At 42.0% G+C, this 14,420-nt stretch overlaps 1 protein-coding gene across 1 annotated transcript; it reads right to left on the bottom strand. All coding sequences in view use genetic code 11, as the record gives it.

Annotated features, from left to right (window-relative positions):
• Positions 1–3,241: 3,241 nt before the first annotated feature.
• EGR_09144 (Transmembrane emp24 domain-containing protein 2) lies at positions 3,242–3,953 on the bottom strand (the record flags this gene model as incomplete). The annotated part of the gene is made up of 4 exons (XM_024498393.1): positions 3,242–3,366; positions 3,401–3,508; positions 3,544–3,736; positions 3,780–3,953. 4 exons carry the CDS (start codon positions 3,951–3,953, stop codon positions 3,242–3,244), a joined length of 600 nt encoding a protein of 199 aa, XP_024347176.1.
• Between the last annotated feature and the right edge of the window lie 10,467 nt (positions 3,954–14,420).

A 14,420-nucleotide genomic window follows, 5' to 3' on the forward strand; every position in this document is an offset into this window, starting at 1 on the left:
AACGGAACGATTGCAAATCTTGCCTCCCCGCTTTTGCCTGATATTGTGAGAAAAAAAACTTCGAAATTGGACAATTAGGAATTTTTTAGGAATTGCCGCGTAAGACAACTCGTTAAGAACATTTGATGTTTGAGGGAATACTAAGTTAAGTCTTTCGAGGGTATAGGGTATTAACCGCACTGCGAATGACATTTCAAGTGGGTCTTTGTGGTCGCCGTGATTCGGATTCCGAAACACTGGCTTGAAACCCTGATGCTATTCTTGCAGCCTATCTAGACTACCCCATCCTTGTCTTCAAATACAAATCGGATGGTCTAGCCGCAGGAAGTGGCGAGAATGAGGTCGTAATACTAGATGGATTTAGCAAATCCTCACAGGACCATTTAGGTTACTCGGGAGACGCGTTTGAAAGTAGTTTAAGCACGAAGTTGGTCATATTTTCGGTACAATTTGGTGATTAACCACGATGCAGGTCTGCGCATTCCCCTCTCACTCCATTATGGAATGTGTCCACTGTGAGTAGGCGCCTCCTCACGGCCGCAAAAACTGAGGTCTCGTTTCTGTTGCATAGCATTTAACACGAGACCGTGTTGAATGGCTATCTGGCCTTTTAAGAGCTTGACACAGCTTGTAGCCGGATACCAATGCTGATATGGGCTTCCACATTCTAACAGTGCCATTTATTTACTAGCAGGGCACTCTAAACACATTTATTTGCTTTGTTTTTGACCCACGCCATAATTCATTAAACTTGTATTTATTTGGTGCACCCACTCGGTAGAACCCTGTTGACAGTGACAGTATGTTACCCACCGGTATTTTGTAGGGACATCAAAGGACTTGCCGTTCCATTGGGATGCATGAAAAGCGATGGTAAAATGTAGCACATTAACGTGGCACAGCAAAGTGAATTCACATCACGTTTGACACAATTAGTCTTCTCGACATTGACACCTTCGTCACTAACGCGACATGCAAAAGTCCTGTCAGATTATGATGACCAGATACACCACATCGTGCAATGAACAGACTTTGAGGTAATAAAGCAAGTGTAAAACATTTCCAATCCGAGAATAACTACATTCTCCAGTTGTGAGCAACATAACGCTAAATAGAACGTCTATTGTGGGTTCTGGCTCTGTTCACTTTTCAGATGAAGTAACCTCATCAACTTCATTCACCATGCACAAGTCAACACATTTGTGGCTCTAAGTTGTTTATGAGTTATTATTCACCAGGAAATTTACCTTATTACTCGACTCATTACTTTAGAGGGTTGCAATAAAATGAGTTCCTGGCATTCTTATGCCTAAAAATATGACCAATTTCACGTAACTTCCTCAAGAACCACTTTTTTGCAGCATCATACCACGGTGCTCGCACACATTAAGCAAAGCTGGTAACGAGTTTGAAGTCATATTAAAAGTGATTTCTGAACTATTAGGAAATCTCCACTGTTTACACCATTTGACAAAATGTAGAAGTTGTCAAGGTGAAAAAAAGTCGGTAGTTACTGGTATCGTTAGGCAAATAGTGTCAACATTTGTCTGTCAGATGAACCGACATCAATTTCGTAAACTAATAAAAACTTCGATGAGTTGATTTTTGTGGAACTGATGGGGCTCGTTTGTTAATTGCCTTCTGGGTACAGTGAAAGCCCACTTTGACTATAGGCAACTTTGATCTATGAGGTAGCGTGAAGTAAAAACACGAACTTAAACTGTTAAGAAAAGGGATGAACCAGATACACTGCGGACCATGTATAAAGTGTTCAAACAATCAGCCCTCAAGTGCCTGAAAATGGAGTAGTTTCACATCTGTCAATGAATCCCCATACACTATTGGCTGGTTACGTGAAAAACCGACTGATCAGAATATTCCTACTTAAGCTTCTTGAACATGCTCATTCAATTCCACCAATATCTCCACCGATCCACTTCCAAGCAACTCCTTGATTTCTGGTTCCAGTTATCATACACCAGACGACACAAAACAATTGTAGCATTTACCTTTACTCAGCTCCTCGCATTACTTAGTCAAACCTAGATACATATTTCAATCAGATAAAGCAGTACATCCTATCTCTAAAATCCCCATCAAGTTTCATGATTGACAGAATAACCACAACCTCTCACCGTACAGAAACGACTGGGCATAGAAAGGTAAGCCTTAAAACCAACGAATTCATTAATGAGTTCAAATGACTGACGCTAAACCTCCAACCTAAACATCATTTACTGCCCGGCTAAGCGATAACTAAATCCACCCTAACAGACATCGGAATCTTCGACGCCAGTCAATACCGCACGTCAGATCTCAAAGACAATTACCCCAGTCCGATGTTTGACAAGTATCGTGCATGACTTGAAGCCCAACTGCATTTTTCCGGGCTAGCAAACAGCTGCGACCAATATTATTTAGCAATACAAGTACTTAAAGTAGGCGTAAATGACAACAAATCTACTACTGAATGCAGCCCGGTACAATACCACATTATTCACAGATGGATTGATACAACCCTGACTGATGGTAGTCCACAGGGTCGCAGAACATCAGCTACCAAAAAAATAACTTAAATTACCGTCACTTAAAAAAAGCATTCATGAAGACTGTGGGGGAATTTAGCGAAAAATAAGTTGACTCACCAAGGTCAAGGGCCTTAGAGTTGTTACTATAAAAAGAGCTTTTCTTACACGTTTCAGTGGCTTCAAAAAAATGCAACGAAAAACCGCCATTGTAATTCACATTTCGAATGGACAACAAAAAGCTCTACCACACCATGAGGAGTAATTTGAGTAAAAGATCGACTAATCGACGGCAATTTCCAAGCTCCATATAGGCAAGCATCCCCTCTCATGTTTAAGCCTGAATATATGGATTGCTATAGCATCCAATAGACTGCACCAATCCATTCAGTAAAGTACTTTCAAGTAGTTTTGCAAGGGCTCATAATCAACTCCACTTTAAAGCGCTGCAGAAACAAGAAAGTAAATGATGAACAAAACCGTTCGGGAAATTATTGAAAGATGCTGATTGAACACACTACGCCACCGCACCAAAAGAACTCTGCTATAAAGGAAATAACCAACTTTCTTTGTAAATTCACGAAGGCAACCGTTTTAGGGCAGGATCGCCGACAGTAAAAATAAGACAATCCAGCTATAAAGTAGGCATAGGAGGGCGGCGACGCTTTTTAAAAACAGGTGGGCGGATTACACAATGATACCTACTCGGGACAGGACTACACCATACGACGAACCTCAAAGAAGCGCTTCAGATAGTAAACTTGACCCAAGCTCATTCCAACAATGATGATCGCCTCAAAGGCAGCCCACATCACAACGCGGGAGTTTGTGTTCTCATTAACTAAGCAATGTAATATGCTATTCCATAAACCTACTTGCGCGGTGAAGATTTTCACGAACCTCCAGGTACTCCATCTCATGCTTGGCATTAAGAACAGCATTAGAGAGTTCATTAACCATATCAATAAGTTTGCTCTGTTCAGCTAAAAAAGAACGTTCGGCGCAATACCCAACTTACGTGCTATACCCTCCTCTTTTCCTAGCTTTTGGCTCCCCTTTTCAAGGGCAAAAAGTACAGTCTTTGGGGTGACGGTGCTCATCTTGTTGTTGAAGCAGTAGGTATACTTTCCCTCAGTATTAGCCGTAAATGAGTAATGACCACTAGATTCTTTCTCAATTTTGTATAGAGTAGATCCATCTGGTGCCGTCAACTATACACCATAAGATAAGGTTTATGTGGAAAAAGCAACGTACCTTAACATTAATGTCGTAGAACCCACCCTCGGAAACTTCGAAAAAGAGAGTGAGTCTGTCACCGGGTTTAGCTCTATCAAAAAAACACTGCTCCGCGTAAGCATCGATAGTCACAAAATACGCGTATGAACTGCATGAAAGGAAGGACAACACGACAACAGCAAGACGCAACATCGCTTCAACTAAGCCGCCAAACGTCGACGTAATCAAAAAGACACAAGGTGATCGAGAGGCTAAACCAAATGATCACTTACTGTCTACTGAATCAGCCTCGTGAAATTATATGCAAAATTGCCATCCTCTCGCTGACAAAACAAGGTCAAAAATTTGAAGGAATTTGTAATATACAAACTAAAGTCTAAGCATCTATAATGCACATGTTAAAAGTGTTACAGGCACTCAGTTTTTGGGATGTATTCACGTTAGAAGTTAGGGTTTTTTAAAACCGACAAAAACATCTATTGATGTATAGGGCGTAAATAATAGGTAACGCAAGCTGGTTAAGCATGTACACAATCTGGCTCCTCCTATAAGAGATGGAGTGGTCGTAGGTGCATAAGGAAGTAAAGGGAACTGTGTAAAAAATGGGTATCATATGGATTTCGATGTGGATAAATAACATACTTTTAACGTTTATGATCAATGCTCGATTTTGCACCATTTTTTCCAAGCCTTGTGTCTATTTCAAAAACCGTGAAAATTTCATGCTAAGGTATACACTGTTGCTGGAGAGAAATGCAACAACAAAAGCTCAAAGCCTAATTAAGACCAAATTGCGTATGGTTTTATAGGTCCGGCTGACCTTTCGGTTTTCCTTCAAAATATGTGGATGCAAGCAAGGACAGAAATAGTCAATAATGAACAACCTCACTACTCTTGTAGCAGTCATAATGCTATCCAAGCTCACCATATTTGTAAGCATTGTCCATTTTCTTGATTAATAAGAAAACAGGCAATTATGTTTCAAAAGTACAAGGTTTGATTATCCCAACCTGGTCGATTTAGCTTATTACTAGTCAAAATGTCTTAATTTCATCACAAAGACCATAAAAAAGAAGTTGTAAATGTATAAAAGTTTCTTGGAATGCTGAGTTGCTGATTAAGATTTATTTTAGTGATTTCATCATAATAGATTTTCGCATTGCTAAACCTTCGTTTATATGGATTGGCTCGCGTGGAGCCGACAGTTACCTCGTGTTTCATTGACACGAAATGGTGAGTGTTGTTGCGATAGATATTTTCCTAGGGCGCTCACAAAACCCTTAGACTTAAGACTAAGCTCGGAAAGAAACAGAAACAGAATCGTACTTTGCCTTATTGGGCTTGTGCGCGTACCGGTAGCCGGATTCGGTGAGTTTTGAGTTAGTTGTCTTATGTGATTATATGTAGGTACAATGCCAAAAGGCGTCACTGGAGGAGAACTAAGCTAAAGCTGTGAGTGTTATTAGTGATACTACCAGTAAATTTTTTGTGGCATAGAGAATTCTTCCGTATTATGACAACCGGGTAGTAGCAACGTCATTTTTAAACATACTTTTTTAAGTGTGGTATTCTGCCAAGTGGTTGGGATGGTCGCAATTGTTACGTTTTGGCATACCAAAGCTTGACGCATTTGTGTATATTTTGACTAAGCGGCTCTTATATTTGATATTTTGTTGTTTTGGTAATGGTGGTCGTTTGCGCCTTTTGGTTAGCTTAGCTGTTAAGTACGTTGCAGCTTGAAGGACTTTGTCTAAATCGGTCCTCAGTTAAATTGTGGGGTTCTTTTTCGACAACAAGGTGGTCTTGTTTTCCACTATTGCATTCCACAACTGGTGAATTGATGAGTTTGGTTAACTGATTGGTGTTAGTCATTCTGAGTTGCATTTATCGGGGTTGGGGTGACCCTGTGCTTAGGTTCTGTGGTTTGGTTGGCTTCTGCTGAGTGAGGGGCGGGGCAACCTTAGGTGCGTTTCCAGGTTACTGCCAGGTGTTTCGCCGGTGTTTTCTTGTGTTTTGAGTGGCTCACACTTGTGTACAATCTGTAGATGCGTAGTCGATTATGCGACTTAGTAGTATGGCCGGCAGTTGAATTGCCTGATGGGATGCGATCATGGGAGTGGGTCCTGAGGCCGCCAAATGGGCTTTTTCGCATGGTCGTGGGGGCTCTGCATTTGTTTTGCTATAAATGAAGGCGTTTCAGGCAAAGGCAATCGATGAGAACAGTGCCAACTCCCTTACCGGTTGCGGTCCTCTTAATAACACCTTAAGTGGTGTAGGGCGATTGTATAGTTATATCAGGTTATAAGCGTTTACGGCCGAGTAGCACGTTTGGTGTGTTGCGCCAGTGTAGTCGGTGTGACTTCATCCTTGCCTGTGCTGGTTTATTCAACAGCCCTTGCGAAACAGGGATTTCCGACAACCGTTTTTTTACGCTTAATGATGTCGTGATGTTGGGTTATCGTCTTCCTAAAATTACAATTTTCTACTGAATCATGGTGGGAGTGTGCGACAGACTGGAAATTGTTGAAGAGGAAGTTTCAAGTACTGCAAGGGCTGTGTGCCGCTTAAAAAGGCGTTGCTTATTGCCAAATACAGAACGTGGAGAGGGGATGGCGTTTTGAAACGAGCTTACCGTTACTGCTGCTTTCAACGGTGACTTGACTATCAACATTGATAGGTAGGAATCGATAAATTTTAAATGTTACTTTCTAGATTAGAGTATGGTAATGATTGTTGGCATCGGGTGCGTGATTTGAGTACAGGCTTACTCGGAGTCCGCTCTGAGTTAAGGACTGACAAAACTTTACCAAATTGCACCTTCTGCTCAGTAGGATGCCGGCACTGCAAAACCCAAAAAATTCAAACAGTACACAATTTTGTGGCACACAATCCCGTATTATGAATGCGCCAGTAGGTGATTCGCTGTCGAGTCACTTAAGGTTGAGGTGTATGCGTTCAGTTTACTGGACCAATGAAGAGGGCATTTCTTGACTGTTATATTTCACAGCACTTCTGTAAATTATTTTTGACCAAATCCCTAGAGAGGCCAAAAGTAACGCTCCGAATTTCGATCAGATGTTGGAAGTGTCTTACGGAACGCAGCGAAACTTCTTTACTTGGTCTTTCGTCTATGTTTGAATGATAGAATGCGATGAGGGAAGAATGAGGGATTCTGAACTCGACGCTTCGTAACTTCATTAACACAACTGTTTTAGTGACTGTGAATGGAAAAAAAAACTACCGAGCCTCACTGGTTGCATTAAGCTGTCATCAATTATGAACAATTGTTATACCTGTCCACTCTGCGGTTACCCCTGGGCAACATCATTCTTGTTTTATCTGTTTTCCACCGGAAGTATGCTGTTTGTGCACGGGGGAGAAGGCATGTTCAGATGGTGATGGGTTTGGCCCAGTTTTTCACAGGAAAAAGTACATGAAAGTACTTTGTTTTATGAGAGATTAGTCAGATTAGCTAGCAAAGGTCCTGTCCTTTCCTATCAAAGGAAGTGAATTGCATAGGTCTTCACCGTGAATTCGAAACTCAAGGAGGTGGCATTCTTGTTATTCTGATGCTGGTTCCACTTTTGAAAACCGGCTTTTCTTCACTGTGAACTATGTCCCTTCAGGCACCTCTTACTACCTTTGAGGCACACTTGTTCCTAGCAGTTCACCAGACGAAGTTTATATCTATTCCCCTCCATACTAACTCATGAAAGTGCCTCAAAGTAGAGTGCTACATGCACAAAACATTGCTGACATGAGTTAGAACATTTAAATGTGTAAAGTGAGCTTGCTGACACAAGTAGTAAAATTACCTGGATTGTAGGAACAACTGTTCCTCTTTGCGCTGTGCAGAAATAATGGAAAACCACAATGCTAAAAGTGACTTTCAGTGAAAGACTCACTCGTTCGTCCTTATCTAGTGTGTTTCCCCGCAAACCCCAAGTCGTAAATGTCTGTCTTGCAGGAGTTTTATTCGGCTGAGGAGGAGTCGTCTAATGCACCACAGGTTGCGCGACTATTTTATTACTTAAACCTTTTGCCTTGTATTTGCCTCTAGACGTGAATTTAATCGCAAATACAGCCTCAGCCACCCATTTCTAAGGCTTGGCTTCACCTCTGATCACACTATGAAATAGAATCTCATTTTTGCCCCCAGGTAACCTTGGCTAATAAGAACTTATTCACCCCAATAGTGAGTAATGCCAGTACAGTTTGGATGCCATTTTCCGAGGCTTTAACGCCTCAGCGAATCACGCATGACTGTGCGTTTATCTCAAGCTTAGATTAAGTATCAGTTTCATGCTTGGTGACGTGACCGACGACGAAAAGCATCATTTGGATGGGGACATCATATTCTTTTATTATCCACCGTCGGAGTGGCAGAACCCTACCGGGAACATCAGTGCTTTCTTTCATCAGGGGATTACCTACAAACACTATGCACAAATCCTTGTCATTTCCACAGCTTTGTACATCAAAAATTGGTGGGCCAAACACTGGCACATTCGCATACAACTTCCAAAAATGTTATCCACTGCGAAATGCTGCTTGTTTTCACTCTATCCGATGACCAAAAATGTCCGTGTGGTTGTCGACACAGCCAGCTGTAATCTGTAGGGGTGTATGGAATACGGTTGATACACATTGCTACAAAGCATCAATTCATCGGCAATCTTTGTCCTTGCCTGTACTATTTCCACCTTATTTCAAGCCTTCATTTGGCAAAAAGTCGACCAAACTTTATGAATGTGACTCGGATGTGTCTCATTTGATACAGCAGAAGTGGAAGCTTCGTGTCAACTAGGACGTATGGGGATTCAGAGGTGGGGTATTGGCAGAACGCGTCATCTTGACAAGATTCAAGCGTTTTAACACTTATTATTCACTCAAAGGTATATGCATCACCTCCAGGAAGATCATCTGTTCCATTGGTCAAGGTCTACAACGATGGGGAAAGCTGTGGTGGAAGGGGAGCAGATGGATGCTACATACCACGCATTAATGGATAACAATAAGGTTAAAAGAGTGGATATTTAGCCGACCGAAATGTGATGAGAAATGACTTTTTATGTGGCAATGTTAGGTGAAGGCACACATCATTGGTTATCGCCTAACAATCCCCTCACTGCCCTACACTTCCAGGTCACGCATCACTTCATCTTCGCAAGATATGCTTGCATTGTGTGCGATGCAGTGAACTGTGGCATGAACGGTTCACCGTGGATTGTTCACTTGCTGAATGCCAGTCGATCATGGCTGAGACGGATCAACTCGATATCGCTGGAAGGTGTCTAGACAAAGTTTATCCTTGAAGAACACCCAAGACTAGTGAATCAGGCAGTAAGTTGGGCGAAAGATTCCTCCTATACGCAAGTTCTCTCACTGCAAAACTTTCAAGGTAATCCCATCACTTTGGGTGATATCGTCTCATCCCAGTAGTCCCTCTGACAGTTTCTCCGAGTAATCGTCGTCTTTTTCTGGCATTAGGCAATGTATTTCAAAGATAAGCTGCTAGACACGGAGATGACTAAGTTTTGACCCTTCAAATAACAGGATTTACAGACTTGTCGCATTGGGGTAAAGACTATACATTGTAGTAGTAATTATTTCAGCCAGTAAAGTATTCCGAGAGGCTTTCTGCAGTTATTCCATTTCTACATTGTTGGATGGACTTCCTCAGTCTTCCACTGTTTAGGGTCTACAATTATGGGATGGATCTCTGCCCATGCAACCTGTACTTCTAACCTCCCTCCTTATGCCGTCTGTATAATCATAGTAAGACTAGTTTCAGATTACCAATTAACGTCAATTCTGCCAATTTTTGAAACACCACACTAACCCTTCTCTTCATCACCCCAAAAAGGCGCAGTCACTTACACTTATGTCGATTAGAGACGTAGTAAACTCCTATGATGGTGTCTTGGTGATGGTAAATACAAATTTGTCGTTGGTGTACCAACAGTGATACCTTGAAAACAAAGGAGTTTCAAATTTTATTAAGCCTAGGAAAATACGCCACCTTAATGGAAAGAGGGCAGTCAGAATTACAAATACGGAATTTAGCCAAAGCGGTGCCAATTTACTTAATTGGTCTTACCACCAGCAGTAGGAACCGATTTGTTGTGGATTGCTTTCACTTGGCGAACTTGTTGACAGGAGGGCATAAATCGTCGGTTGCAAAAATACCTTATAAATTAGGAAGTATTTCACATCGTGGTTTAAAATCACACAGCTGAGCTAGAAAAAGTGAATGAGTTTCGCATTGCTTGTAGATTATTAGCACCTCAAATATGACGCAACATCCGCATTACTGACACTCTACACGTCACACCAGTTTTGAATTAAACATTAAGTAAAGTAGTTTTCTTTTTTCGAGATGAATGAAATCAGTGGAAATGTATCTACAGTACTTACTTTATGACAAGTATCTGTGTGAGACCTTTGTCACTTCCCCGTTTTTTTCCTTTTTTCGTTAAGTCTGGCCTCTCGGGAAAGGTAAATCGAGTCATTAGGCAGAGTCTTGGGAAGTATTTTACCAACAGTAGATAAGTGGGGTATTGGACACCACTAGACACTTACGGATATGGCAAACTTTGGTCTTTGAAAATAATGTCTCTCGGGTCTATCGATACAACCGAAATAGTGTGATGGGCCTGCAGGCACGTCATTTCTTCAATGGTTACATGCGGTCGACTTATCATGCAACAAGTGAGCAGTCAGACTTGCACACTTGAGTTGATTTGCTGACAAGACTATTAGCTGTTATGAGTAATTGACCGCTTAATGACGGTCCCACTCTGGCTTGACAAATTCTTCTAGTCCAAGCTGACTGAAGTTATTTTAGTCCCCTTCAAATTCAGAGAAGATTTAAAAATCTCAAGATGATTGGAAGGCTGGAAGTAATTACAGTCCACACCCTTAAATTAGACCCGATGATTTGGTGTCAATGCGTCTGTTTGCTTATCTGATGGAGACCCACCACAGTCCTCCTCCCGTTACCTCCTTGAAGCTGCTTTTTCTACTAAGCACTTGCCATGACTAATACATGTAGCATCGGTATTCAGTGGCAGACTTTGCAGTGTACAAATATGAAAGCGATTTCGTCGAAGGGTAGAAAATCGGTGGAATAAACAAAATTGATGCGATCAGAGGTGTGACATCACGTCGCAGTCACAGGAATTGAAAGACGCCGATCGAGGAGACCAGCTTCACATAATCCGCAATCATGACAATGATTAATTGACCAACGCGCCTGATTCACAAGCAACAGCAAAGATCAAATTTTTCTCACTGCCTATTAAGATAAGACTAATCGCCATTGTGCACATCCTTGTCAAAGTAAGCGGAGAAATGTATCATGTCGTTGTCGGAAAGTTGAAGGTAGGAGAAGGTAGACACACAATGGCATGTCCACGAAATTCATCCATCGCTCCTAAAATGTTAACATTTTTTCCTGTTCTTTTTACGTTACCTGCCTGTTCTTCATCTTGTTGTGTTTCAAGTATGCAAAAATAACTTTTTTGGACACTTCCATTCCACTTAACTGAACTGCCTGAGGCTTACCTCTGAGTTACAAAGCCCTACTTGCAATCGCCTGGCATTTTTGCTGTGAAGGCAAATCGTCAAGGTGCAACCATACCCAAACACTAGACATTTAACGGCCTTATGTCTGTGTTTTCAATATTATTTGCTGGATAAGAATTTTAAAGTCCCATCACCTCGATTGTGGGCTGCATCATAATGGCGGGAGTAGGAAAGGCCACGTAGGCAACTTGTATGCATGTCTTGGGTGCCATTGAAGGCACTCGGATCCATATGACAACATCATGTCAATCCTTAGGGTGGTTAGTCAAGTTGTGCTCCAGTCCCGTCCTTGATTCCGTTTTTTCTAAAGGACGTCACTTGCAAAGGTCATTATGTCATTGACCCTATCAAGTGGTACAAAGTAGACGCCAGTACAAAGACGGCACAAATTTGAGCCTGGAAGTTGTGCTTAAGTCAGTTGCATCACCAATCTCCATACCGTTCTCTCAACACTAAAAATCATCCGATTTGTTAAGCGAGTGATCATTTTAAAAAGGAATGGCACTACACACACCTAAATATTCCATCTTGACACGAGTTGGAGAAAATCACGTCGGATGAGGCCGTAGGTCAACTTCAAAGGCAGGCGGACCAACAAAATTAAAATGCATGTTAGTGCAAAGCGGACATTTGATTACGACACACCCAGGTAAATATGTCCGCAGAAGTGGAGAATGGACAGTCCTCCTAGTGGTGCGGAAAACTTCCCTTCCGAAAGTAGACCAGTGGTATTAATTACTGTCACTACAATGTAAACAAGAGGCGAGGTATGTTAGCAAACATCTTACTAACAGAAAGTGCTTTGACTAGCGATATTCGCTTAAAAAGTCCGGCAAAACTAAAGCTTAACTATTTTATTTTAATGACTGATGCCGAGTACTTAACCACGAACAAAAGAATCCTCGTCTGTAAAATGACCTTGTTGGGAACTTATTCTATTCTTTTATCCAGATTGCCATCAATCGTGACCACATAATCCCAACGGCAACTGACTGGTCCACTGCTCACGATCTTTCTCTTTAGGATTAATATCACTGTGGAACTTTTGCGTGCTTGCAGTTAGTGTCAGGTACCATCAACTTGGTTGTTGTGGCATACCAGTAGAGACACAATTCACTCCTACTCATTCGAGAGCAGCTATTCGGACGCCCCTATCCAATCGCGTAAGACTTATTTCAAGGCCAAGATACAGACTTGGGTTCCACACCGATTTTGGTGCTGAATGGCTGTTTGTGGTAAAAGGCGAAAGTAACGAACATTCACATAGGCACCGATACATTTGGAAGGGAACATAATGTGTGCACAAAGCGTTTGTGCGTGTGGAACTAGAATGAGGTCGCAGTACAGTCATTAGGGCAGCTATAGGCAGTACCGAATCTTGCATAACACACCTCGGTAGACACGCAGCACTTACGTAAGGTGAAGTGGGTTGACTTGTATCCCTGTCATACAAGTAAACAATTCTGCGTCTTCTGATTTTAATGATAAATGGGACAACTACGCGTGACATCTATCGCAAGAATCCTGATTGTTCTCAATGTGTTGTTCTTCAGATGGCAAATCATTCGGCTGTCGAGTGTCATCGATGAAGGACGTTCTACTAATTAATCGCCTCTCTAGTCGCTAGTCTCCAGCCTCTAATCCCCAGCATGGCGATTCACGAGTCTTTCCACTCAGTAGTGAAGTGGCCATTTAACAGCGGCTAAGGTAATATTCCAAGGGCATCATCAAAAAAGAGGAAGGAGCACATAGAGGCATCCATATCGTAGTGACCACCTAGGAGGTTGTGCTTAATCAACAAGGCAAAAAGTAGCCTGCCCAAGTAACATGCCCAGCTCATTTATCTGTATACGAATTCGGCTTTATCGTCGAGTCATTCATACAATACTTTAGTGCAAGAACAAAGAGATGGCGACGGCATATTTATAACTAAAGCACATGCGATTATATGGCCGCTTAAAAAAGACGATTTAAGTGATGTGACGCAGAAGTTTAAAAAGGACTAAGAGCACCAGTGTTAGGGCAGTTGGCGCCGTACTGTAGTTACTTCTGTTTAATGAGTGAGAGGCGGACCATCCAGTCCACCACGTGATGACCTAAAAGGTGGATAGTCGTCTCACTTGGTGGGCTTCTAGTTCTCCCAGCTCTTTTCATTCAAAACTTCGACACTGAAACAAAAACGCTGAGTTGACAGTTTCATCGACAGCCTAATTTGATAGCGCTCTTGTGACAAGCTCATGTGTCAGACGTGTCCGAATGCCGTCACATGTGCTGGCCGCACCGTCTATTTTCATCGGTAATGCTTCAGAATGAGATTATGGAGGAATGATAGTGAGGCATTATTTAACCTATGGATCATTGCATTTCATACCTCACTTCATGAAACTTTTAACTAATTACAAACTGTCACTATCTGCATCAACCATCATGAGTTCCAACACCCTTTAAATCTCCTTCATATCACTTGTTTTAAGGACTTCAAAACGCAATTACTTCTGACAACTTCCGCATGCGATTGCCCTTTGAACCCAACAGCATATTCAACATACTCAAATTTATGACCTTCAGGTGGAAGCAATGTAGCCGAGACAAGTAGCACTTTTCACTTCTAAAGCCCTAAATGGCTGCAAGATTTAGATACGGTGAAAGAAGAATCGCAGTACTACCCATATAAACTATTCGAATAAAGATTATTAGATTGTAGTTAGGTTGTGCGAGCACTTTGGGTGAGCATTCCTAATTGCGTATTTCCTGGAATTTATAATTGCCCTATTCTCATCTAAGAAGGTGATATTTACAGCAGACCGTCACGCCAAGGTCTTGGCGCCAGCAGTTTAAGTGAACAAACGTCGAATCACGCACTTTCCCGCCATAACCCCTTTCTGCACCATATCACCGTTTGAGAAGGAAGCAAGGGAGGGAGACGGAAGCTGAGGCAGAGGCAGAGACAGGCAGAAGGAGAGGTAGGGGCAGCGAAGGGGTATAGTTCAGACCCAGTCTTCTACTCCTCTGGCGAACCCTCAGCTATATCGCGTCTCTCCCTCTCTCTCTCTCCCTCGCTCTCTCTACGTC

The sequence above is a fragment of the Echinococcus granulosus genome (genome assembly GCF_000524195.1).
Source record: "Echinococcus granulosus chromosome Unknown EG_S00134, whole genome shotgun sequence".
In the NCBI taxonomy this organism is placed as follows: domain Eukaryota; kingdom Metazoa; phylum Platyhelminthes; class Cestoda; order Cyclophyllidea; family Taeniidae; genus Echinococcus; species Echinococcus granulosus.